Source organism: Leptodactylus fuscus, chromosome 7 (genome assembly GCF_031893055.1).
Source record: "Leptodactylus fuscus isolate aLepFus1 chromosome 7, aLepFus1.hap2, whole genome shotgun sequence".
Classification (NCBI taxonomy): domain Eukaryota; kingdom Metazoa; phylum Chordata; class Amphibia; order Anura; family Leptodactylidae; genus Leptodactylus; species Leptodactylus fuscus.
The window spans coordinates 141,282,882-141,310,689 of record NC_134271.1 but is presented as its reverse complement, the minus strand read 5'-3'; the positions used below and the strand labels follow the sequence as shown (position 1 = coordinate 141,310,689).

The following is a 27,808-nucleotide window of genomic DNA, read 5'->3' as shown; positions in this document are numbered from 1 at the left end:
AGGACAAGCTGTCCTGGACTGGCTTAGCACTGAGCAGTGGTTTGGGGAGGCCACTGGAGCAGCGCTGCTCCAGCAGCCTCCCCTCACGCTCAGGCATAGAGCAGGTCCTCTCCGTGCCTGCTCTCTGCCTGCGAACGGCGCTAAGCCCCGCCCCCTTCGCTAAAAGTATAAACTAAACAATAGGGTTTTTTTCAGGACTCTGTGACATCTGATACAGAGTTACAGTCTGTATTAATTCCAAGGCTGCAGTAAAGATTCTTCAGGCTTCAGAGCTGAAATCTCCCTTGTGTGCACTGGCCATTTCCCGACTGAGAATAGTCCTCCATATAGTCATTGGACAGATAAGTGCCCCTCTACATTATAAGGTCAGGTACGTCTAGGAATGGTTCCTCTCTGGTGGGTCAGTGTGCTTGTCAATGTAAAGCCATGAGGAGGCCATAGAGAAGAAATGGTTCCTTGGAATCCGACCATTGCCAGCAGGTACAGAACATCCACCATTGATGTTTCCAGGATCTTCTGTGCTGTCCGCTTGTGGTCAGCTGTCAAATATCTGAATAAAAAGTCTTGCATTAGTCAGAAGGAAAGGATTTACTAGTATCTGAGAAGGTTCAGAGGTCGTATCTCATTTATGAGTTAGACTATTAGACTATGGTGACCGGCCATCATCTGCTACGGGTCTCATGGTGGACCTCCACCCTTTTAGCCCTGGGAATGAGAACTCCCACTCGAAAAGATACATTGTCCAGACTCAAAATATGGGGTTTTGGCCCAAGGGTCATGGTAAAGATGTGTAGAGGGAAACAAGTACCAAATTTGATTATCCTAGGCGCCTTAAAGAGGACCTTTCACTTCTTCCACCAACTCTTTGTATCCTTTAATAGGTGCTGCCCCACTAATTCTACCATAGTTGGATTTTTTTCTCTAGCCCCTACCGTTCCCATGCAATAACTGCTATTATTTTCTATACCCATTATGCTAATTAAACTCTGTCAGGTAGGCGGTCCCTGTCTGTCTGCTCCAGTACAGGGCCACCCATCTTCGAGTAGAGAGTTTACTTGGCATATTGGGTGGTAAAACTAACAGCATTGATTGCTCTGGACTGGTGGGGGCTAGAGCAAAATTTTCCAATTGTGCCAGAATCAGTTACCTATTAAATAGTGTAAAGGGTTGGAGTTGGTGGAGGTCCTCAAAGGTTCTCTTTAAGGGCCCCGATTTTGACCTTACATTAGTAGCTCCACAATAACGTACTGAATAACATACTATTTGCTATTTTTGTAACAAATTGACTTTGATTGATTTTTAGATAAATTTATGGGACTTTCCACCATGATTGATTTTTAGGGAACTCCAGTAGACAAGGCAGGTATGTAACCCTGTCCGTTCACCACGGTGGTTTCCATGACCTTCTAGGGTCTCTGAAATTTCCCCAAGGTGGGACTATTAAAGGATTATCTTATCTTATCTTATGTACAGTCTGGCTACTGTATCTAGTCCAATACAACAATAAAGCTAGTCTATGACGGTCATCATAAACTAGAGTTTCATTGACTCTTCCTGTACGACAAGCTAGAGGCCATCAACTAATTCTGAGATCATTGGTTCCACGTCTGATCACGAATGGATCCAATGACAATGTTGTGTAACTGATGAACTTTAGGATCAGGTTGTACTAGTGACATCATAATCACACAGTTTCAACTTAATATACCAAATGATTTCTTGAAATATTTTACCTTCATTCCTAAAAGCATCCACTATGTCTTGGTTGCCAGACTTGTGTAGAGCGTATTGAATTTCTGATATGGAGGATGTGACCGGTTGGGAAGTTGATCGTAGGGCAAACTCTAAAATGAATGACATGAGAGATAATCATTTCCTACCTCACCCTCCATCTTGTCCATAAATGTATGCCAACTACTGATCTACAAAGATGGATTAGAGCAATATGGAGCTTATATAGTGACAACCGTGTAATGACCGAGCTACAACCAAACTTCAAAGGAAAGAACCTCTCATGGAAGAAACCCTAAGAAATATTTCCCTACTGGAGAACTCCTACGACTTTACCCTTACAGTGGACAACGTTGGCCTTTGGGTAGGATATCCATATTATTCTTTCCAGAAAACCACTGACCAAGTTTTAGGGAACCCCATGGATCTACAGAACCCTCATTGAGAAACATAGGTGAGGTCAACATCTCAAGTTTTGACTCTTGACCTATGAGTTATTGTCTTCCAAAGCAAGAGACAAGTGTTAGTGTACTTGTAGGATCTATATGGGTCCTTGATAGTTTTAGGATAGGATCTATATAGGTCCTTGATAGTTTTAGGATAGTATCTATATAGGTCCTTGATAGTTTTAGGATAGGATCTATATAGGTCCTTGAGAGCTTTAGGATAGGATCTATATAGGTCCTTGATCGTTTTATTATCTAGACAGTGTTAGTGTGCTTGTAGGATCTATATAGGTCCTTGATAGTTTTAGGATAGGATCTATATAGGTCCTTGATAGTTTTAGGATAGGATCTATATAGGTCCTTGAGAGCTTTAGGATAGGATCTATATAGGTCCTTGATCGTTTTATTATCTAGACAGTGTTAGTGTGGTTGTAGGATCTATATAGGTCCTTGATAGTTTTAGGATAGGATCTATATAGGTCCTTAATAGTTTTTTTTTTTATCTAGACAGTGTTAGTGTGCTTGTAGGATCTATATAGGTCCTTGATAGTTTTAGGATATGATCTATATAGGTCCTTGATAGTTTTTTTTTTTATCTAGACAGTATTTTACTATTACATTTACTGGATGGCACTCAATTCTGAACCTCATCTACAAGTTTACAGCAATATTCTTTAAGCTATCAATGTCTATATTCTAGGATGACCTACTGTAGGCACGTAAGAGTGGGTAATCTATGATATTAAAAAAAAAATTGATCAAAAAATTTCAGCAACCAACAGGATTTAATTGACATGAATCGTCATACTTTAGCGTAGGACTAAGGGGTGTTTCACCTCGAAACACGTCAGCTAGTATGCCCACCTAAGTTGGGTTGTACCTTTTTATTCATGACGATTAAACGTTAATTTTTTATTAATTTTGAATTACCCTTTTGGTTGCTGGAATTTTTAACAATTTTTTGAAGATCTATTACTTGCCCTATGGAGTCCAGGGTATGTTCTGGCGCACCAGCATTGAGGAGTTAAGGTGGACGGAAATTGGAATTGTGGTGAGCTGATGTGTTTTTCTTTTTCTAATCTATGATACATTTGTTATCGGAATACAGGACTATGGTTAAGTCGGGGGCTGTAAACTATATGTGCATTATCAGGTTCATAAGAGTTTCAAAAAGTTGCATCACAGATGCTGTGGTCGACGTTTAAGGCTTTTTCGCTTGACCAAAAACAAAGGAAATCGGTTTAGCGTCTCAGGTCAGCCGTCTCTGAGTCATTTCTAACCTTTTCTTTCAATGTTCTAACATTTGTTTCAATGTGGTCAGAGTGAGGAACATGTTCTTCAGCTGCTGTAAAGCTCTAGGGGATGTCATGATTACAGACGTCCAGGCTATGGTAAAAAAAAAACCCGCCGCTTTCTTACATAAGAAGAAATACTAAGTATAAGCATTATAAATAACACATGGTAGGTGGAGGTTGTGTTAGATATTTTGCCCTGAGGCCTACAAGCTCCACATTACATCTCTGTCTACTACTAAAGACAATTGTACAAATTTTTTAGATAAGAGTAAATCTTTTTGAAGATACGACTGACTTTTAGGCTGAGGCCCCACGTTGCAGAAACGCAGCTTTTGTTGCAGATTTTGTTGCGGGTTTTTGAGCCAAAGGTCAGGAGTGGATTGAGCAGAAGGGAGAAGTATAAGAACTTCCTATATATTTCCCATTCCCTCTATAGCCATTCTAGGCTTTGGCTCAAAAAACTGCAGCAAAATCTGCAAAAAAAGAAGCAGCGTTTCCGCAACGTGGGGCCTTCACCTTAAGGGGAACCATACACCTTAGATATGTGATGAATGTTAGGCTAGCAGCTTGTTCTCCTGCCCTCTTCTCTATACACATGCACGCTCAGCTCATGTGTATACCAACGGGGAGAGGGAAGAATCCCTTGAAAAAAAGTTGGCCATGTGGAAATCCAACAGACTTGACACTCAATAGAAGATGGTCAAGACTTCCTCAGTAGGGTTGAGCCGATCTTGAGATTTCAGGATCGATTTTAAAATCCGATTTACGATCATTTTCCAGCCGATCCCGATCGTGAAATTTGCTCGATCGCAGGAAGGGATCCGATTTTCCCGATCCCGATCGCTCAACCCTAGTCCTAGTCCTTTTTTTCATGGCCCTTATTTTTAGGTACATAAAACTTTTTTTTTTTTTTTTTTTTTTTGGTATTAATTATGGAAAGTAACAATAGGGGAGTCATGGGAAAAAAGATAATAATTCCCCCACTGTTTTTATATGATAGATTTTATTATATTAGAACACCTGCTGGACCTGTTTTATTGTTGTCTATTCTGTTCCTAAGGTGAATAATGGGAATCTGTTTTTTACGTTTAACGGCAGATAGGTGTGTACAGGGGCATTGTCTAAGGTAAGCTTTGAATGAAATTTGATCGGAGCAGGTGGGCAAAGTTGTTAGATGTTATCTGATGGTCACCAAGCTACAGAATTCTTTCCTTTGTAGTAACCGGTAGAGATTAATATGTAACTGCTCTGCACAATACTATACTATATACCAACACTACAGTGCTATACTGTATACTAACCAGTGGCATAACTAGGAATGGCGGGGCCCTCTGGTGAACTTTTGACATGGCCTCCCCCTTCCTGACCGACACCGAAGACCTCGACCGTATTATCCCCCATAGTGGCCCCTGCACACAGTATTATGCCCACTGTGGACACCCATAAACAATTATTAAACTCTGAGGTCTTTTCAGACCCAAGAGTATAATAATTGGAGACCCAGGTGGATACAAACATAAAAAACACTGTTACTTACCTATCTCTGGCTCCCCTGCAGTCCTCGGTGGTGTCGGCCATCTTCCTTGACGTTCGGACGTCACATGACCTAGGACGCAGGACCCGGTCAAGTGACGTCAGGGACGTCATACAACTGGGCCCGATGGCTGTATGGAGCATGGAGAGGTAAGTAACACAGTTTTTTATGTTCTCTTACCGCTCCCCGGCCTCCGATCGTTATATTCGGGGGGTCTGAAAAGACCCCGGGTATAATAGTGCTTGTGGGGCCTGCGGCATCACTTACTGATCCCGGCCCCGCCAGGATCGGTAAGTAAATAGGGCCCGTTACCGCCTATTAAGAAAAAAAAAAGCCCTGCAGGGGTAGTGGATGTCGCCGGGCCCCTAATGCCCTGTGGCAGCCGCTACCCCTGCTACCTCTGTAGTTACGCCACTGATACTAACAATACAATACTATACTCAGTGCTTAAATTGGGCACATTTTTTTTAGGGGGACCTCTGGAATAATGCCCACTTATTTTTGCATTGTATTCACTGTGCTAGAGTTATTAGCTCATGTATAAATATATATATATATATATATATATATATATATATATATATATATATATATATATATATACACTCCTTACCTGACTGCTGCTAGCTGTTGGTTCCTCTGTCACATGATATTCCACTTCTTCCTCTTTTACAGCTTCTGAGGAAATAGCACCAGATGTTATCTACCAGATAGTTCCCAAATTTTTTAACCCTAAGATGAACCCATAATATTTTTACATCACTTAGGGTTCATTCACACGGAGGAAGTTGGCGATGATTCTGGCTTAGAACCCGCGTCAGAATCTGCGCTGAAGAAAAGACTCCCATTGACTTCAATGGGTTCCATTTTCTGTGCCGAACCCATTGAAACCACTGGGAGTTTTTTTCTCATTGACTTCAATGGGTTCCATGTGGAAAACAGAACCCATTGAGGTCAATGGGAGTCTTTTTGTTCAGCACTGATTCTGACGTGGGTTCTGCACCAGAATCATCGCCAACTTCCTCCGTGTGAATGGAGCCTTTGAGAATGCGCATACTGTCTCCTAACTAATAGTTAAGGGCGGGTTCAACTCAGCGCCCGATCTCCGTTTCGAGGTTTCCGCCCAAGAAACTGGACAGGAGACGGAAATCGGCAGGCAGTTTTCAAACCCATTCATTTGAATGGGTTTGCAAAGTGTCCGCCGGTGAGCGCCCGTGAGTGTCTTCTGTCCTCCGCGGCGAAACCGTTTTTTTTAACCGGACACAAAGTAGGACATGCAGGACTTTATGTCTGGTTAAAAAAAAAACGGTTTGGCCATGGAGAGCAGAAGACGTTCACGGGCGCTCACCGGCGGACACTGAATGCCGGGTTTCCGTCTCCTGGCAGCAGAAGACGGAAACCTCAAAATGGAGATCGGGCACTGGTGTAAACCTGCCCTAACCTGTGACATTGAACATGAAATCATGAGATACAGCAGGATTAGCTGAGCAGATTCATATATCGTTGTATGGGAAAAGATTAAAAATAACATATATCTTATGGTAGGTTCACACTAGCGTTCGGGTTTCTGTCCTTCAGGTACACTCAGGAACCCAAAAGGCAGAAACACTATCTGCTTCCAAAAGCGGTTACACTTGGAGACCCGTTAACCACCTAGACTATAATGGGGACCACCTACCTTTAGCCAAAACCGTCCTTGTAGGACTCTACTCCCCACCATTTTTGGGTGGTTAATGGAGGATGGAGTCTCGTATGGAGACTCAAATGAAATGCTAGTGTGAACCTAGCGTTATAGGTTAATTTCTGGAACAATTAGAATTTTTTTCTCTAGGCCTCATCATTTCTGGGCAATCAATGCTGTTAGGTTTAATACAGTTATGCTATCTACTATCAAGTGGGTGGTTCTTGCCTCTCTGCTCCAGCCCAAGACCACCCACCTGTCAGTAGAGACCCTAATTATCATTTTGGGTGCTGAAGCTAACTGCATTGATTGCTCAGGAATAGGGTTGAGCCGATCTTGAGATTTCAAGATCGATTTTAAAATCCGATCATTTTCCAGCCGATCTCGATCCTGATCTCGATCGTGAAATTTGCTCGATCGCCGATCAGAATCCGATCTTTTCCAATTGTGATCCTCAACCCTAGTCAATGGTTTTCTATGGGAAAAGTCACTTTTAGGGTTGAGCCGATCTTGAGATAACCTTCGATCTCGATCCTGCTGGAAAAGATCGGGTCGGAATTCCAATCGCGATCGTGAAATTTACTCGACCGCTGATCGGAATCGGCTCTTTTCCGATCCCGATCGCTCAACCCTACTCAGGAACAGTGGGGGCTAGAGAAAAAATTCTGGGAATAAAGAAGTATGACCATGTACTATAACAGGACACACTATAAAAGTATGCACAGCAGATATATGAAAATATGTCCTTTATAGAACCTATACTGTCCCAATGGACCACCATGTACCACTCCATCCCATACCTAGTTGAGAATGGATAAATGACCATGAATGAGGACTTCCTAGTCCCCAACTCCAACCATAGCTCCTGAAAATGGAGAAATGACCATGAATGAGGACTTCCTAGTCCCCAACTCCAACCATAGCTCCTGAAAATGGAGAAATGACCATGAATGAGGTCTGGCTAGTCCTCCACCAAATCCCATAGCTACTAAGAATGGAGTGGAAGTGGCCATGAATGGGTGTCTGTCTTATTTCATATCTATGGGAGTTCAGAATATAGCCAAGGACCCAGGTACACAAACTTCGTCACATAGTCCCCAGAGGTAGATATGCCATCAATGTGTCTTTAAGTCATTGCTAATAACTGTCCAGCATTTATACTGTTAAAACTAAGGAAGAAGAAACAGAGTCAGTTCTTGCACAAGACAGAAGAAGTGAGAGTCACCACAATGATCAGATGAGGACATCCAGAGATCATGAAGATCATGAGGAACAGGGCCGGCGTCAGCGCACGGCATAGTCGGGCAAGTGCCGGGGCCCACAGAGCCTCTGGGGGCCCCCCGGCACTTGCCCGCCTCAGCACTTGCCTGTCCCGATTTCAGCACATCGGCGTCCGACGGACGACGATGTGCTGAATACATAGACGATTAAAGCAGGAACTGTGAGCGCAGCTCCTGCTTTAAAGTCGCGGCCCGGCTTGCGTGTGTAGGCACGATGACGTCATCACATCGCGCTTACACACGCACGCCGGGCCTTTAAAGCAGGAGCTGAGGTCACAGTTCAGCTTTAATCGCTATGTGACTGGAGTGAGAGAGCGGAGAGAGGAGCGTTGGGGGAGCGATGGAAGGTGAGTGTGAGTGTGTTTGTTTTGTATTATGTTAAGGTGGAACATAATGAAGGGGGCCCATGAAACTGGGGGGCAAATGAAGGGGAGGGAACGGCATGACACTGGGGAAGATGAAGGGGGTGGGGAGAGAACGGCATGAAACTGGGGACAGAGAAGGAGGGGGCCCAATGAAACTGGAGGGCAAATGAAGGGGAGGGGGGAATGGCATGACACTGGGGACAGAGATGGAGGGGGCCCAATGAAACTGAGGGGGCAAATGAAGGGGAGGGGGGGAACGGCATGACACTGGGGCAGATGGGGGGGTGGAACAGCATGACACTGGGGCAGAGACGGGGGACGTGAAACTGTGGGCAGATGAAGGGGGAGAATGTGATGAAACTGGGGACAGAGGTGGAGGGGGGGACATGAAACTGGGGGCAGAGGAAAGGTGTATATGAAACATATATATGAACATATATATGAGAGATGGAGGGGGGCATATCATTTACGGGTGACTGTAGGAGGATTATACTCTGTGGGAGCACATGATAAATGAATGAGTGGGTGGAGCCAAATTTGCCGCTGCGCGCAGAGCGCGCCGCACATTTTTCCCCTCTTTCTATTCTTTAAAAGTTGGGAGGTATGACGTTGGTGACGTCACTTGCTTCATCTGTAACGCACAGTGTCTCGACTCCCCTGCCTCCTTTACAAGGGGGCCCACTGAGGCTCTGTCGCCCAAGGGCCCATAAAAACCTGGAGCCGGCCCTGATGAGGAGCATAGTCATCTCACAATTACTGTATGAGGAGCAATCTTCTCCAGCTTTACATGAAGCTACTCCCAATACAAGGGTCACTCTGCTGTTGCTGCTGTTTTTTGCACTCTCCATACAGAATATATTTAAAAATCAATGAAAATTTTGCTGCAATCTCTTGAAAAAATCAAAATGAAAAATTTCCAGATTTTGTTTCGGATATGTGAAAACCCATAGAGAAAATTCAGATCAAAATTAAGTTGACTTATTTGACCACGCACAAATTTTTTTTTCTCAACTGAGTAAACTTGAGTTGGAGGTAGATGCAGCCACGTCCAAATACCCGTAGAGAATGGGCACATGCCTACTAATGAAAAAACAGAAGCCTCCTTCAGGTCCAGCCTTGGGCAACGTATCATCTGCTCATGTGATATTTATTGTCTCAGTGAGAGTGGAGGTGCTGGTGGCAGTCGGTGACTATACCGGTGTGGCCCTCCATCTTCTGCCAGTTACTGGTAGCAGCTAGACAATACATTGAATAGTCTCTTTACTAGGGGCCCCTGCTGTGTTATAATTGGAGCTTCTCTGGGTATCACTTAAGGTTTATGGTCACCAGCATCCCACTTCTCCTGGCAGTCAAGATTTCCAGCTTATTCACGTGTCCCACCACTCTCCGTTGCCATGCTGGTCTTTCCACCTTCTCTACTCACACCTATTCTCTTCTTCTCTTGAAGGGACAATGGCTACATTAGGCACCTTCATCCATAAGACCTGAGCAAACGTTCCTAGCTTTGGGGTCTCAAACAATAATGATCCTCACCTACTTTTATCTCTTCTGGACCTTTTTGCAGTGCCCGTGGTGCTCTCTGGGTTCTCTTCCAGGCCTGATGTCCTACACCCAAGGTCACTGCTGAGGCTTGGGATTGGATCTTGGCGGTTACACGCTTGGAGCACCCCATTTAACTGCTATGGTCAAATCACAGGCCTCAGCAGTGACTCTGGGTGCATGACATCATACAGAAACCAGGATAAGGACCCGGAGATCGCTAAGGAAGCTGCAAGTAGGCCCAGAAGAGGTGAAGTTTATTACACCTCCCCTGGGCCTCCACCTATTATACTCTGGTATCTGAAGAGACCCCAGAGTATAATAATTTCACTCCGGGTTCTATCCGAACTCATTAAACTTCAAACGAATCTGGGTCCCAAGCTAGCAGAACCCGACACTAATCTTGAGAGGTTCGCTCATCTCTATTTGCTAGTGATGTGCCAAGGTGTTACATTGTGTTTTGATCCATATTGATCCATTACTGAGTTAGACCCCGGGTTACTACTTAACCTCAGTTATGTCTGCTGTTCTATGCCCTGCAGCATACTTATCCAACCCCAGCCTGTTCCTGATCTTGGAACTTGAGCTACCATTCTTGATCTATTGCCAGACCTCCGAACTCTCACATACTCTGCCAGCCCTGACTTTAGCCTGTACCCAGACTTCCCTTTCCTATTAACTCAGTCTTATGCACCAGTGTCCCTTGACATGCCTAGGTCAGCTGTCACCTACACCAGGATTACTCCTAGTGGTTCCCTGTGGGAATTTCCTGATTCCTGTGTAAGGAATAATGGGGAACATCAGGGAGTCACTTGGATAATGTCTTTGCGAGCACACCTATTGGCACAGCAGGTCCACCCCCACAGTTTTTTACACTCAGTATGGATTGTAGACCTATAGCTCGACGGTGCAGCATAAAATCTAGTGAGTAAATTTCTCAGTTGGGATTGACCTCTGTCAGACACCATACATATGAGACACGTATGAATGTTTGCCATATAAACTCCCAGAGGCATTTCTAGCTGCAGACGCTGTGATCTGTAAACACCACTATGTACACAACTAGGTACACAAAGTTAACATACTTCTTCGTCTTATTTTCCACGTCATCCAAATCGCGGCCATCAGTACAATGCAGAGAGGGACGATGGATAAAACATACCAGAGGCGAGGATGACCTGTAATAACAACAAGAATAAATATAAATTCACAATATAAAGGTGAATAATAATAATAGTAATAATAATAATAATACATTTTATTTATATAGCGCCAACATATTCCGCAGCACTATACAATACCAAAGGATACCAAAGGATGACCTGTGGACTGTCCATATAAAATATTCAAAGATATTGACCAAATGGCAGCTGATATGGGGTCCATAGGACAGGTCATTAATATTAGATCCTTGTGGTCCAACATCTGAAATACCAAAAGATTCAGGGCCAATTTACCCCTAGGGTGCCCTTATATTGAGTATTATGGTAGTTGGGGCCCTCTAGGAATAGCAAGACTGTCTAAGCACAGGTGAGTTGAATGCAATGGTGAAGCAGGGAGCTGTCAACTTCCTGCTTTACCATTCGTCCCTTGCCTCTTTCTCCTTGTGTCTTAGGAGCTTCTTGTGTCACTTACTTCACACCTGCTTCTCCCTGAATCCTCCAGGAGCAGAGAATGGAGAAAAGTGAATATTAATTTTTTTTTTTTTTTTTTTTAATTTGTTTGATCAATTGTAGTACTGTAGTACGGGCGCAGATGTGAACGAGCCCTTACTCCAAGAAGATCCCAGCAACGCCAGTGCCCATACCAGCTGCATGCCTAATAAAGGCAAAAGGCATAGATTAGTGATGGACAAACCTTTCGGTTGTTGGTGGGTGGTGAACTCCAAAAATTTTGGGTTTGGCTGAATCTCAACATTTTTGAAAATCGTAACAAACCCATTTTGTTACAAAATTTTTCACTCATCTCTAGTGTAGACACATCTCTAGGAACTCACCTATACTGAAGCAGGATGTTATACTGATGGAGGCGTTCTTCTGGTCAGCAGGGCTGTGGACTATACAAAGAAATTCTGTGTCCTGGTGGTCCGGTGGTACTGAGATTTGGGTGGAGCTTTCATTATTAAAAGGCTGATACTCAGAGTCTCGGTGTCTGTATTTCCAATGATAGGAAAGATTAGATGTATTGGATGGGACTGAACAATATAAAGTCATATTACACTGATCTGTGGTATTGCCCTTCCTTACTTCTATAGAGGGAATGGGTTCTGTAACAAAAAGAAAACAATCAGTAAGTATGTAGTATTAACAAAGTCTAAAGTGATATATACGTATAGAGATGGGCAAACCTCCCAAGATTCGTTTTGGGTCCGGCTGGCTCGAGTTCCTGACTCATTTCAGGTCGAACAAGTTTGGATTGAACCGGACATTAGTCTAGTCTATGGTCTGTTCAGATATTAGAGTGTAAGGCTAAGTTCACACAGAGTTTTTTGGTCATGATTTTGAGACCGTATCCGCCTCAAAATCATGACCAAAAAGACGGCACCCATTGAAATCAATGGGAGCCGCTCAGGTCTTTCATGGTGCTCATTCTTCAGGCCATTTTGCCTTGCGATTCGGCCTGAAGACACACCTTCTCTGGACTAGGCCGATTCATTGGGTCTACTCTAGAGCGAAGTGCGCGGCTGGATGCTCGTGCAGTGCACCGGCTTTCAGTCGCGGCTACCCGGTTGTTGGTCCGGAACCTGAGGCAGCCTCCGCACTCAGGTTCCAGACCAAAAAACCCTCTATGAACTTACCCTAGTAGGTCAAGGCCCAGGGGAGATGAAAAAAAAAATCAAAAACATTCACGGGAAGTAGAATTCTGGAATTTGGAAATGAGTTGAAACACTAATCCCCATATAATAACAATGATTCAGCTCCATTAAGGTAACGCTACACGATCCCTTTAAGACAGATACTGTAGTGCAGGGGCCGTAAGCAACCCACATCTAATTCTGAGAAAATGGGTCTGTGCATGTATATCTATCTATATGCATTTGACATCCACCTACACAGGAAGGAAGATAAGCGAGGTCCTATCTTATTTAACATTCGACCACATTAGCCGTACGACACAGTGGGTTACGAGGGTGTGATCATTTTCCGTGCCATTAACTGTGATGTTATAGTAATTTAGTCATTTCTTATAGTAATAAAAAAATCAAATAATAAATTTAGACCACATTCTCGCTATGGTTAGATGTCCATTGTTCTGATTCATCATAGGATTCGACAATAAAGTTTGACAGATTCAAATAGAAGACTTTTCACCTCTATCCATTCCATATACCTTAACCAGGACTGGAGACATTTTAAAGGTTTTCGGGCTCTTTATGTAAATAAGATATTTCCATCTACTTATACTTCATGTTGTCTCTGTTTTGTGAGAGAGTAGATAAACAATTTTACTTGATTGGTATATGCTGATCCATGTATAGTATACTCCAGATGTTTTTGGGTACAGGTTTCTGTTTGTACGTCTTTGTATAGGTTCAGGGTGTTCTGCACACCGCAGTATTCATTTACTGTAGTTAAATGTCATATAGAATGACAATTCTGATTGGAAGCAACATCATAAAAGCCTCATTTCCATTAGCTTAAAATTAACTTTAAATTGTAAGTACGGTTGAGCCAATCTTGAGATTTCAGGATCGTTTTTAAAATCCAATTTCCGATCATTTTCCATTCGATCCCAATTCCGATCCCAATGCAAGTCAATGGGATTTTTTAAATAATCGGAGATCGGATTTTAAAAACGATCCTATTCACTACACAGCGTGGAATCCAAAAATTGAACGCTTTAATTTTTAGACTCCATGCTGTGTAGTGATTAAAAAATCCCCCGGCTACTTTAGTCCCCCATGCTGTCCACTTACCTGCACAGAAGCGCTGCCACTGCCAATCCACGCTGCTCTCGCTCCTCTTCTTTCTACTGTGCATATCTGCAGAGCACCGTAAGTGCCCTCGCCTCCCAGTTAGTGTTACTGATGCTGGGAGTGGGCAGGGGTTGTTGTGGCTTAGGAAAGTGTGGGCGGGTACAGTACCCACCCACACTCTCTCAAGCCACAATCCCCGCCTTCTTCCTAGGTCTGTAACACTAACCTGGGAGCTACGGACCGAGAAGAGGTGAGAAGAGAACAGACGGAGAGCGGCAGTGGATCTGTGCAGGTAAGTGGACTTGTCTATCGACTCTTCTGCTTTGTCCCTGATTCATCGTATACTCAGCTCTGCTACATCTGAGATTTAGATCTCAGATGTAGCAGAGCTGATGAGTATACGGTAAAGCAGGGACAAAGAAGAAGAGACAAGTCAATGTACAATAATGCATATGTAGCAGAGTTGAGGATACGTAGGAATGAATGGACGCAGCCGGCGCGCAGGGGGGTTAAGCGGCCGGACGCTGGCACAGGCTGTGTAACCGGTAGCAATGCATTGTGGGAAATAACCTCGATCCTGCATAAAAAAATCGGGATCGGAATTCCGATCGCGAACGTGAAATTTACTCGATCGCTGATCAGAATCCGATCTTTTCCGTTCCCAATCGCTCAACCCTAATTGTAAGCCCTGTTACTATAAAATAAACAGGTCAGCTAGAAGACTTCACACTTACAACATAGTTTTGCGTTCATTGTGTACCCTGACGGAGTACTACCTCGCAGACATTAAGATGAGATCTCTAGCTTGGAAATCGCAAACAAATTCTACTACTACAATTTGCATGACAACCATTTTGTGACCATGACAGCAAATGAGGGTTACATCCTGTTCTAGACCATCTGTTTAGTGTCATAATACATTGTCTGTGTTACACAACCCATTAAGGGGAGAGTCTGTTGCTTAGGATGAGAACAAAACATACAAGTGTTACTAGTACAGACAGGGAGACAGTGCCTCTGTTATGCCACCCTCTATAGGGCATGAACATCATGCCCAACTTTCCCAGAAGCCTTTACTGCATAATGTGGGTAAATGCAGTAAAGGCTTCTGGGAAAGTCGGGCATGATGTTCAGGGTGCTTCCCATAGAGGGCAGCATAACAGAGGCACTGTCTCCCTATTTACATCTTGGGAGACAGATTTGCATATTCCTCCCATAATCCCTTGCAGTGGAGCGACTATGGCTGTATAAGTCTCCACACACCTAATAGGTGGTCTCTCCATAAGGATGCACATTATCCCCATAAACTAGTACAGACAATGAAACTTGCCTTCGTGCAAAAGCTGAGCTTGACCTCCCTATGCATATTCCCTTCATGCCTGCCAACCTTGACAGTCACCCCTCCTTGACAATTTTCTACCCTGTTCCTACTTTTGGTATTGAATGGTTAGTGATCTCCTGACAGCCAGAGAAATTATGATAAATCTCTGTGCAGAGAGCAGGGGAGAGGATTTTAGGATACGTAGGTTGCCAGAAATAAGTACAATCAGCCTTTAGGATTCCTTGTTTTATGGATTTGATCACAGTCATGACAACTGGGACCCCTATAGTCTTGAGTATGGTTTCTTATCCCTGTTTTTTATCTTTTTTTTATAGTGTATTATGCAATAAGATAGCTTTATTTACATGATAATGGAAGCCCCTATAACTACAACGGTAGAAAGGTTAGAACTTTTGGGGAGTTTCCTAGAACTTAACCAGGTGAGACACTAATGGGAATTATTCATAACTGTTAACAATTGAATACCATTTTGTTATGCCTTGTTCACATCAGCGTTTGGATTCCGTCCGGGGGAGTCTGCATGGGGACGGAACACAAAAACAGATGTGGACCAACCCTCAAGCTGGATGGGTTATTAACCAGTGAACCCAACATCTTATCATCAATGTCGCCAAACCCAGCCCATCTGTATTATATATATCCCTGACAGACTCACTAGGTGGCTGCTCAGAACAGATAGATAGCCTATCATTTTGTGACATCATATCATGAAAATCTGCTCATCTCATGGCACACGTCCATCCAAGATTAATCATGTTGGGACCCAATGAGATTAATGTGGCATCCTGAATCATACCGTACACAGTGAGGGAGTATTTTACTTCATGGACTTCACTACTTGTGAGGGTCATTGATGCCGTGTAGACTCCCATGTCCTCCATCTTCAAGTTTTTAATAAGTAACTTTGTTCCAGTATTAAATACCTCCAGGCGGTCATTAAACTGAGGATTGTAGATGGATACTTGGTCTTTATAATACATGACCACTTTGGTTGTTTTATTTTGGGTTATAAAATTCCAGGCAACTTCTACAACGGGAAGTGATAGATCCGGATTGTAGAACTCTACTGAGCGGTTTAGAAGACCGACCACTGACCAAGCTCCAGCGAGTCCACCTGCATTCGGGAAAAATAAACTGTATATAATATATATATATAATATATAATAATATATAATAAAAATAAATTTCATTATAACTATAAAGATTTGCTCCGCGTCTAAGTTTTAGCTTGGAGGTCACAGCCCTTGGAGGTCACAGCCCCCAACCCTGATGCGTCCAAGTTGTCTTAAGAAAATTTTTTACAACATACAGACATCAGAGAGGTAATTCTCAAGTTGTCCAGATATTACATGGACAGCCTTTCATCTGATTGACCTCCACAACATACTATATTGACTTCCTGTGAAACTTATCGCTACACCAAGGATCCTTTTTGCAGGAATAGAGATTTTTACTTATCACATCAATAGGGAGGCCCTGTGTAATGACTCCCACTACTGACGCCTACTGCTACAGACAGTAATCCAGGAAAACCCATTAAACCTCAATTTCAGTTTCCAACACGTCAGCTTCAAGAACGGGATAGTCACTGCCTAATATCTCCTACCTCTTGACAGGTAACATCGTCACCACATAATAAATGTTATGTATATTTTCCGTGTGCATCATGACGCACCATCTGCTAGGTTGATGATTGACCAAGATGGTGGAAATGTCAAATAGCACCTGAGAGGGACCTAATTTCTTTTGTTAGTAAAGAGCCCTTTGTCATCTATGTATTGTACACCAAGTATTAGTGAATGAATGAGAATAGAATATTTTATTGATGACCAATAGGGTTGAGCGATCTTTTTAGGTGGGATAGATAGAGATCAGTGATTATTTCCCACAATGCTTTGCTACTGGCCAAGCATTTTGGGAAAAGCTAACAATGTTAGCCTTCACACTGAGTATACGCTCATTCTGAGCGGAGTGTATACTCAGTGTCAAGGCTCCGCTGTGTTTTCATAGGAATGAATGGAAGCAGCCAGCACACAGCCTTAACCTCCTACGCACCGGCATTCTAATGGGAGACTAGCTAACACCTCTAGTAGCTACTTACCTGCAGAGATGGCTGGTCCGGTGCCCGGTGTTCTCGTTCTTCTTCGCCTCGCTGCCCCTGCCTCCCAGGTTAGTGTTAAAGAGCTAGAAATAAGGCGGGGCTTGTGACTTAGGAGAGTGTGGGTGGGTATAGGGCGGGGAGATGTGACGTATCACCTTCCAGTACCCACCTACACTCTCTTAACCCGCCCACACTCTCCTAACCTGGGAGGCAGGGGGAAGTGAGGCGAAGAAGAACGAGAACACTGAGCGCCGGACCAGCCATCTCTGCAGGTAAGTGGACACCAGGGGGGACTAAGTAGCCAGAGGATTAAAAAAAAATCCTCTGGCTACTTAGTGATTAAAAAAAATCACTACACAGCGTGGATTTTAGCAATTACAGCGTTCAATTGTTAGATTCCATGCTGTATAGTGAATAGGATTGTTTTTCAAATCCAATTTCCAATTAGTAAAAAAATCCCATTGACTTGCATTGCGATCGGAATTGGGATCAAGAAGGTGTTCGAATGAAAAATGATCAGAAATCGGATTTCCAAATCGATCCTGAAAAGTCAAGATCAGCTCAACCCTAATGACCAACCATCTTTGCGAATGGTATGGTCCACAACTATCATCTGCTCCATATACATGTTTACTTACCCATTGCAAACAATGGCATGTACTATTACATATATACCTCCTATATTACATATATATCTCACACTAGACCAACATTGATAACATACCATCATCACCATACCATTCCAATTTGCTGCTCCCCAATTGTTACTTCCTCCCCAAGAAACAAAGACCCAGGCACCAAATTGGTTGAAATTGGACGCAGCCATTTTATTAAATAACCAGTGTAAAATACATTTCAAACCAAAAAAAATCCTATAGACACCACCAATATACACTAAATACACTACAACCAGAAGAGGGAAGTCCTCGAAGCAAAAAAAATTTAAGCAATATATAGCTCCTGTAGCACTAGCCATTAGATACCAGCTCGGAGGCACTGACTATGTGTAACTTCTTGGTGCTCCTCCATAAACTTCCTGCCCTGATGGGCCAAACCCGTATCACCAATACCAGAAACCCCGGAAGTCCAGCCCCTGAGTTGGAGATCCATTAACCAAAAAACATGTTTACGCTCTACTAGCTTTGTGGTCGCCATTGTGACAATTACCATTTTAACATCTTTCTGCACCCAACCAATACATACTCACATAAAACTCCAATCGAGTAGGTGCTCCCCACAAAATGGTGCCTAACAAATTGGGCTTTTCCCTGATAAGGCTATGGTGAAATTGTTCGATTGCTGATCGGGATCCGATCTTTCCCGATCTTGAGATTTCAAAATCCGATTTCTGATCATTTTCCAGCCGAACCTGATCACGATCGTGAAATTTGCTCGATCACCGATCGGGATCCAATTTTTTCCAAACCCGATCAACCCTAATGCTGATAGGTTCATCCATCTGTAATATTGAGGTACTTCATAGTGTTCTGTCCATCAAACAGTGAAAGCCGACCTACTAGGTTGTTGTATAATACAGGAAGTGAGAAGAACTGAAAAAAGCTTTTTTTGGCTCCTGAACAACGCTCTAGTTAATACATGCTTCTGTGCTCTGCAAACAGCAACCATAGCTGTCTGCACAATGGTATATTCTATCATACGCTTTGTTTCCACTATGAGGTTAAACAGTGCAAACAATAGCATTGAACGGGTTATTTTTACACACTATTGTAGCAGATCGTGGGAACCAGTATACTAGTCACCAGTATCAGGCTCACCTTCATTAGAAGTATTGTCAGCCATCCTATTATTGCTGCCTCCGCAGACCACCTCTACTTGGCACTGAACGTTACGCTGAAGAACACTGGGACATTACGTCCTTGTATTTACCAGTGTCTGGTGCAACACGCCCTGGTGTTGGCTGGCCTGGACAGGAGTGTGGATAGTTGAGTAGTTATATGCTATGAGAGGTCCAAAAAAAAAACAAAAAAAAAAAACGGAGCATATACTTTGGGGGGGGGGGGGCAAAAAAAGGGCATCATATACTATGTGGGGGCAAAAAAAAGGGGGCCATATTACGTGTTCCATATTATGTGTTGGGTCTAGTAAGCCACGTTATGTGACATCACTTTGTTCTGACTTTGGCCGGGAGGTGTCCGGTACTCAATATCGGTGGACCTTCTGGCCAAAGACAGAACAAACAGCTATAGGGGTCACGGCAGTCTCCCTTGTGACCAGACCCCTAAACCAGGGGGCCTCATAGGCCGCACCAACCACACTACTGTCTCCAGGTGTAAAGAATTGAATTGAATACTCACCTCATGTTCTTGCAAAGTGCTGATGTGGTGCCCTGCTATGCACCTCTTTTAATGTCCTTCTGGCCATACGGTCTTTTGCTCTATGGTATCTTGTAGTACCATAGTGTAGGAGACAAGGTAGCAAGGAGGACAATAGAAGAGTTACACAACCGGGAGGACAATAGAAGAGGTGCACAAACGGGAGGACAATAGGAGAGGTGCATGTCCAGGAGGACAATAGAAGAGTTGCACAAATGGGAGGACAATAGAAGAGGTGCACAACCAGGAGGACAATAGAAGAGGTGCACAACTGGGAGGACAATTTAAGAGGTGCACAACCGGGAGCACAATAGAAGAGGTGCACAACTAGGAGGACAATAGAAGAGGTGCACAACCAGGAGGACAATAGAAGAGGTGCACAACCGGGAGTACAATAGAAGAGGTGCACAAACAGGACGACAATAGAAGAGGTGCATAACTGGGAGCACAATAGAAGTGGTGAACACCCAGGAGGACAATAAAAGTGGTGCACAACCAGGAGTACAATAGAAGAGGTGCACAACCAGGAGGACAATAGAAGTGGTGCACACCCAGGAGGACAATAGAAGTGGTGCACAACCAGGAGTACAATAGAAGAGGTGCACAATCGGGAGGACAATAGAAGTGGTGCACAACCAGGAGGACAATAGAATAGGTGCACAACCAGAAGGACAATAGAAGAGGTGCACAACCAGGAGGACAATAGAAGTGGTGCACAACCGGGAGGACAATAGAAGTGGTGCACCCCCAGGAGGACAATAGAAGTGGTGCACAACCAGGAGTACAATAGAAGAGGTGCACAATCGGGAGGACAATAGAAGTGGTGCACACCCAGGAGGACAATAGAAGTGGTGCACACCCAGGAGGACAATAGAAGTGGTGCACAACCGGGAGGACAATAGAAGTGGTGCACCCCCAGGAGGACAATAGAAGTGGTGCACAACCAGGAGTACAATAGAAGAGGTGCACAATCGGGAGGACAATAGAAGTGGTGCACACCCAGGAGGACAATAGAAGTGGTGCACACCCAGGAGGACAATAGAAGTGGTGCACAACCAGGAGTACAATAGAAGAGGTGCACAACCAGGAAGAAAATAGAAGTGATGCACAACCGGGAGCACAATAGAAGAGGTGCACAACTAGGAGGACAATAGAAGAGGTGCACAACCAGGAGGACAATAGAAGAGGTGCACAACCGGGAGGACAATAGAAGAGGTGCACAAACAGGACGACAATAGAAGAGGTGCATAACTGGGAGCACAATAGAAGTGGTGAACACCCAGGAGGACAATAGAAGTGGTGCACAACCAGGAGTACAATAGAAGAGGTGCACAATCGGAAGGACAATAGAAGTGGTGCACAACCAGGAGGACAACAGAAATGGTGCACAACCAGGAGGACAACAGAAATGGTGCACAACCAGGAGGACAATAGAAGAGGTGCACAACTGGGAGGACAATTTAAGAGGTGCACAACCGGGAGAACAATAGAAGAGGTGCACAACTAGGAGGACAATAGAAGAGGTGCACAACCAGGAGGACAATAGAAGAGGTGCACAACCGGGAGGACAATAGAAGAGGTGCACAAACAGGACGACAATAGAAGAGGTGCATAACTGGGAGCACAATAGAAGTGGTGAACACCCAGGAGGACAATAGAAGAGGTGCACAACCAGGAGGACAATAGAAGTGGTGCACAACCGGGAGGACAATAGAAGTGGTGCACACCCAGGAGGACAATAGAAGTGGTGCACAATCGGGAGGACAATAGAAGTGGTGCACAACCAGGAGGACAATAGAATAGGTGCACAACCAGAAGGACAATAGAAGAGGTGCACAACCAGGAGGACAATAGAAGTGGTGCACAACCGGGAGGACAATAGAAGTGGTGCACCCCCAGGAGGACAATAGAAGTGGTGCACAACCAGGAGGACAATAGAAGTGGTGCACACCCAGGAGGACAATAGAAGTGGTGCACAACCAGGAGTACAATAGAAGAGGTGCACAACTGGGAGGACAATTTAAGAGGTGCACAACCGGGAGAACAATAGAAGAGGTGCACAACTAGGAGGACAATAGAAGAGGTGCACAACCAGGAGGACAATAGAAGAGGTGCACAACCGGGAGGACAATAGAAGAGGTGCACAAACAGGACGACAATAGAAGAGGTGCATAACTGGGAGCACAATAGAAGTGGTGAACACCCAGGAGGACAATAGAAGAGGTGCACAATCGGGAGGACAATAGAAGTGGTGCACACCCAGGAGGACAATAGAAGTGGTGCACACCCAGGAGGACAATAGAAGTGGTGCACAACCAGGAGTACAATAGAAGAGGTGCACAACCAGGAAGAAAATAGAAGTGATGCACAACCGGGAGCACAATAGAAGAGGTGCACAACTAGGAGGACAATAGAAGAGGTGCACAACCAGGAGGACAATAGAAGAGGTGCACAACCGGGAGGACAATAGAAGAGGTGCACAAACAGGACGACAATAGAAGAGGTGCATAACTGTGAGCACAATAGAAGTGGTGAACACCCAGGAGGACAATAGAAGTGGTGCACAACCAGGAGTACAATAGAAGAGGTGCACAATCGGAAGGACAATAGAAGTGGTGCACAACCAGGAGGACAACAGAAATGGTGCACAACCAGGAGGACAATAGAAGAGGTGCACAACTGGGAGGACAATTTAAGAGGTGCACAACCGGGAGAACAATAGAAGAGGTGCACAACTAGGAGGACAATAGAAGAGGTGCACAACCAGGAGGACAATAGAAGAGGTGCACAACCGGGAGGACAATAGAAGAGGTGCACAAACAGTACGACAATAGAAGAGGTGCATAACTGGGAGCACAATAGAAGTGGTGAACACCCAGGAGGACAATAGAAGAGGTGCACAACCAGAAGGACAATAGAAGTGGTGCACAACCGGGAGGACAATAGAAGTGGTGCACACCCAGGAGGACAATAGAAGTGGTGCACAATCGGGAGGACAATAGAAGTGGTGCACAACCAGGAGGACAATAGAATAGGTGCACAACCAGAAGGACAATAGAAGAGGTGCACAACCAGGAGGACAATAGAAGTGGTGCACAACCGGGAGGACAATAGAAGTGGTGCACCCCCAGGAGGACAATAGAAGTGGTGCACAACCAGGAGTACAATAGAAGTGGTGCACAATCGGGAGGACAATAGAAGTGGTGCACACCCAGGAGGACAATAGAAGTGGTGCACACCCAGGAGGACAATAGAAGTGGTGCACAACCAGGAGTACAATAGAAGAGGTGCACAATCGGGAGGACAATAGAAGTGGTGCACAACCAGGAGGACAACAGAAATGGTGCACAACCAGGAGGACAACAGAAATGGTGCACAACCAGGAGGACAATAGAAGAGGTGCACAACCAGGAAGAAAATAGAAGTGATGCACAACCGGGAGCACAATAGAAGAGGTGCACAACTAGGAGGACAATAGAAGAGGTGCACAACCAGGAGGACAATAGAAGAGGTGCACAACCGGGAGGACAATAGAAGAGGTGCACAAACAGGACGACAATAGAAGAGGTGCATAACTGGGAGCACAATAGAAGTGGTGAACACCCAGGAGGACAATAGAAGTGGTGCACAACCAGGAGTACAATAGAAGAGGTGCACAATCGGGAGGACAATAGAAGTGGTGCACAACCAGGAGGACAACAGAAATGGTGCACAACCAGGAGGACAACAGAAATGGTGCACAACCAGGAGGACAATAGAAGAGGTGCACAACTGGGAGGACAATTTAAGAGGTGCACAACCGGGAGCACAATAGAAGAGGTGCACAACTAGGAGGACAATAGAAGAGGTGCACAACCAGGAGGACAATAGAAGAGGTGCACAACCGGGAGGACAATAGAAGAGGTGCACAAACAGGACGACAATAGAAGAGGTGCATAACTGGGAGCACAATAGAAGTGGTGAACACCCAGGAGGACAATAGAAGTGGTGCACAACCAGGAGTACAATAGAAGAGGTGCACAACCAGGAGGACAATAGAAGTGGTGCACAACCGGGAGGACAATAGAAGTGGTGCACACCCAGGAGGACAATAGAAGTGGTGCACAATCGGGAGGACAATAGAAGTGGTGCACAACCAGGAGGACAATAGAATAGGTGCACAACCAGAAGGACAATAGAAGAGGTGCACAACCAGGAGGACAATAGAAGTGGTGCACAACCGGGAGGACAATAGAAGTGGTGCACCCCCAGGAGGACAATAGAAGTGGTGCACAACCAGGAGTACAATAGAAGTGGTGCACAATCGGGAGGACAATAGAAGTGGTGCACACCCAGGAGGACAATAGAAGTGGTGCACACCCAGGAGGACAATAGAAGTGGTGCACAACCAGGAGTACAATAGAAGAGGCGCACAATCGGGAGGACAATAGAAGTGGTGCACACCCAGGAGGACAATAGAAGTGGTGCACACCCAGGAGGACAATAGAAGTGGTGCACACCCAGGAGGACAATAGAAGTGGTGCACAACCGGGAGGACAATAGAAGTGGTGCACCCCCAGGAGGACAATAGAAGTGGTGCACAACCAGGAGTACAATAGAAGAGGTGCACATTCGGGAGGACAATAGAAGTGGTGCACACCCAGGAGGACAATAGAAGTGGTGCACACCCAGGAGGACAATAGAAGTGGTGCACAACCAGGAGTACAATAGAAGAGGTGCACAATCGGGAGGACAATAGAAGTGGTGCACAACCAGGAGGACAACAGAAATGGTGCACAACCAGGAGGACAATAGAAGAGGTGCACAACCAGGAAGAAAATAGAAGTGGTGCACACCAAGGAGGACAATAGAAGTGGTGCACAACTAGGAGGACAATAGAAGTGGTGCACAACCAGGAGGACAATAGAAGTGGTGCACAACCAGGAGTACAATAGAAGAGGTGCACAATCGGGAGGACAATAGAAGTGGTGCACACCCAGGAGGACAATAGAAGTGGTGCACACCCAGGAGGACAATAGAAGTGGTGCACAACCAGGAGTACAATAGAAGAGGTGCACAACCAGGAGGACAATAGAAGAGGTGCACAACCAGGAGGAAAATAGAAGTGGTGCACACCCAGGAGGACAATACAAGTGGTGCACAACCAGGAGGACAATAGAAGTGGTGCACGGCTGGGCGTCACATCAGCACTTTGAAGAGGTAAGTATTCAATTCACCAGAATTGTGTGCCCAAACTGTAAGTGATATAATTTGAGGTTGGGTGGAGAGAACTATTACCTGTGGGGGGGTCACCAAAGCTATGTGGGAGAACAAATAGGACACTATTACCTATAGGTATTAACAATATGTTACCATCAGCCTTATGGTTGCTTTCAATGGGCAATAAATGTAACTACACATAGTAGGCAGAGCTACATTCGTAAAATCGCAGAATTACGGCCATTTGAAGACAACCATAAGTGGTTGTGGCCTTCAGCAAAAATGAGTTTGACTCCCCCTGATGTAGACTATAAATATACACCGACTAATATGTATTACCTGGTATATTGTGGTTGGGACAATGTAATACCCAATATGAGAAAATTAGAGATTTATGCTCTGGCTAGTCTGACCGTCCTACAGACATCTCCGTCCTTCTCCGACAGATTGATGTCATTCCCGTTACCATACAAACAAGATGGAAAAACCATAAACTGCTTGTAATGTCTGTTATCTCTAGAGAATATCCGTCAGTGACAATGTAATCTAATAGCCATGACCTAATGTGCACCAAAAGCGCTACAAGTGACGCCAGTGGAAAAAAAATTAATAGTGTTGTCTCTATATACAGGTTAACCCCTCAACGACTGGGCCTATTTGCACTTCAATGATCTACCTTCCCAGAGCTCAGTTTTTTCTGATTTACCTGTGAGAGGGCTTGTTTTTTTGTGAGCTAGTTTGTATTTTCTAATGGAACCATTTTGGGGTTCATCTCACCTATCTTATTGAATTGTTCTTTTATTAACTATTTCTTGGACGAGATGAGAAACCTGCAATTTCAGATGATTTTTGCAGTAAATTTTTTTCTCATCACAATTTTTTAAATTTTTTTTAAACAATATATTCATGTTGCTGTATGGGACTTGTTTTTTGTTGAATGAGCTGACTTTTTATCGGGTATTATTTTGGGGAGACTATAAATCTTGATCACATTTTATTTTAGTTTCTTTGGAGGTGGGTTGAACAAAAGCAACTATTTTGAGAACTTTTATGACTTCCACCACCTTGGCTAAATGATTGATTAATAGTGACATATCCCGTGTAATGGACTGCTTGCAGCACTTTTCTCGCCGCATTCTTCATGTGGAGAGGGGAACGTAGTAAAAGCGCTGGTGTGAACCCATTGATTTATAAAAACCTACATAGGAATCATTAGAGGCAGAGTTTTCCCAGAATTCCTAGGAGAGCATCCATGGCAAGTAAGTCTCCCTATGCTGATATGGCGGCCTCTTCGATGAGATAATATACACCTCTTAATCTCAATTAAGTAAAGGAAGGCAAACACTATTAAATCATAATGGACAAGCAGGTTCCCCTATTCAGACTTTCTCATGAGAATTTCCCCTTCTAATGATGATATCTCTTATGTCGTATAGTATAATATGACGGGGTCAGGACATGGCAAATATTCAAGAACCAAGATTAACTTTCTGGCTACGATACAAGAATCAAGCCAACTATGCTAACAACCAAGATGACTACTTAGGTATAATCCCAGAACTAAGGTTGTAGATAAACTAAGTTTACTGGATACGATACCAGAACCAAACCAACTATGGTAACACAAAAAAGCCAACTATGCTAACAACAAAGATGAATACTTAGGTATAATCCCAGAACCAAAGTGGAAGATGAACTAAGTTTACTGGATACGATACCAGAACCAAACCAACTATGGTAACAGGACCAAGCCAACTATGCTAACAACCAAGATAATTACATAGGTGTAATCCCAGAACTAAGGTGGAAGATGAACTATGTTTACTGGATACGATACCAGTGCCAAGCCAACTACAGTAATAGAAACAAGCTTGCTACATAGGTATAATCCCAGAACCAAGGTGGAAGATGAACTAATTTTACTGGATAGGATACAAGAACCCAGCCAACTATGATAACAGAACCAAGATGACTCCATAGGTATAATCCCAGAACCAAGATGGAGGATGAATTAAGCTTACTGGATATGATGAAACACCTAAGTGTACTGGATACGATACCAGAATCAAGCCAACTATGGTAACTGAAACAAGCTGACTACATAGGTATCATACTGGAACCAAGCTCACTGCATAGTATAGTACAAGAATCAAGCTTACTGTTAAATTCTGTACCCATAATCTACCTCTGACTTGGCTCTTGTTCACATTGCTCCAGGTTGCTGTGTGTTCCTTGGGTATGTGGTTCACCTATGAGCTATCCTCATCCAGTTCCTGGCAACTTTCTCCTATTTTATCCTTCTCTGTAGTCTAGGTCATCCTGAGCGTATAGTTATCAGCACAATAAACCAACATTTTAGTAAAAAAGTCACAGAGGTGGCCATGGGCTTATACACCTCCATCACAATGTATGCTAAGACCTACGTGACCATTAGTAGATATTACTGAGAAGCCTAGATATGGACCAGCGATCCGTGGACAGGTCTTTTTTTTTTTTTTTTTAATTAATATATTGGTTTACTGAGTTATTTTTCTTTAAAGGGTCATTTATTTACTAAAATTGGTGAAACATAACAAAACCCATAAAAACATGGTATGGCCGTAATCGTAATGGAAATCTGTAAGAAGTTACCACATAATGCATAAGGCAGTGATAGTCGTAACAAAGTACAATAAGGAAAGACAGAATGGCAGATTATATGATGTTCCCTCCAAAAACATTCATAAATACTTCTCTCTCTCTCTCTCTCTCTCTCTCTCTCTCTCTCTCTCTCTCTCTCTTTCTTTCTTTCTTTCTTTCTTTCTTTCTTTTTCTCTCTCTCTCTCCCTCTCTCTCTCTCTCTCTCTCTCTCTATCTCCTATCTCTCTCTCTCTTTCTCTCTCTCTCTCTTTCTCTCTCTCTCTCTCTCTTTCTCTTTCTCTCCTCCATCCTCCTCTTTCTATACCAATCAGTCCTCTACTACTTCATATTAGTCCATATTACTCACCTGGGACCAGAATTGTGAGGAGCAGGGAGAGAAGTTCTGCAGCTGCCACCATTGTATAAA

At 44.0% G+C, this 27,808-nt stretch overlaps 1 protein-coding gene across 1 annotated transcript; it reads right to left on the bottom strand.

Moving 5' to 3' along the window:
* Positions 1 to 158: 158 nt before the first annotated feature.
* Positions 159 to 27,808, bottom strand: LOC142214285 (CD48 antigen-like). The gene is made up of 7 exons (XM_075283184.1): positions 27,749 to 27,808; positions 15,926 to 16,243; positions 11,868 to 12,137; positions 10,957 to 11,049; positions 5,620 to 5,684; positions 1,734 to 1,844; positions 159 to 550 (listed from the first exon to the last, which is right to left on the bottom strand). The coding sequence occupies exons 1-6, from the start codon at positions 27,798 to 27,800 to the stop codon at positions 1,755 to 1,757; spliced, it is 888 nt and encodes a 295-aa protein (XP_075139285.1). The 5' UTR covers positions 27,801 to 27,808; the 3' UTR covers positions 159 to 550; positions 1,734 to 1,754.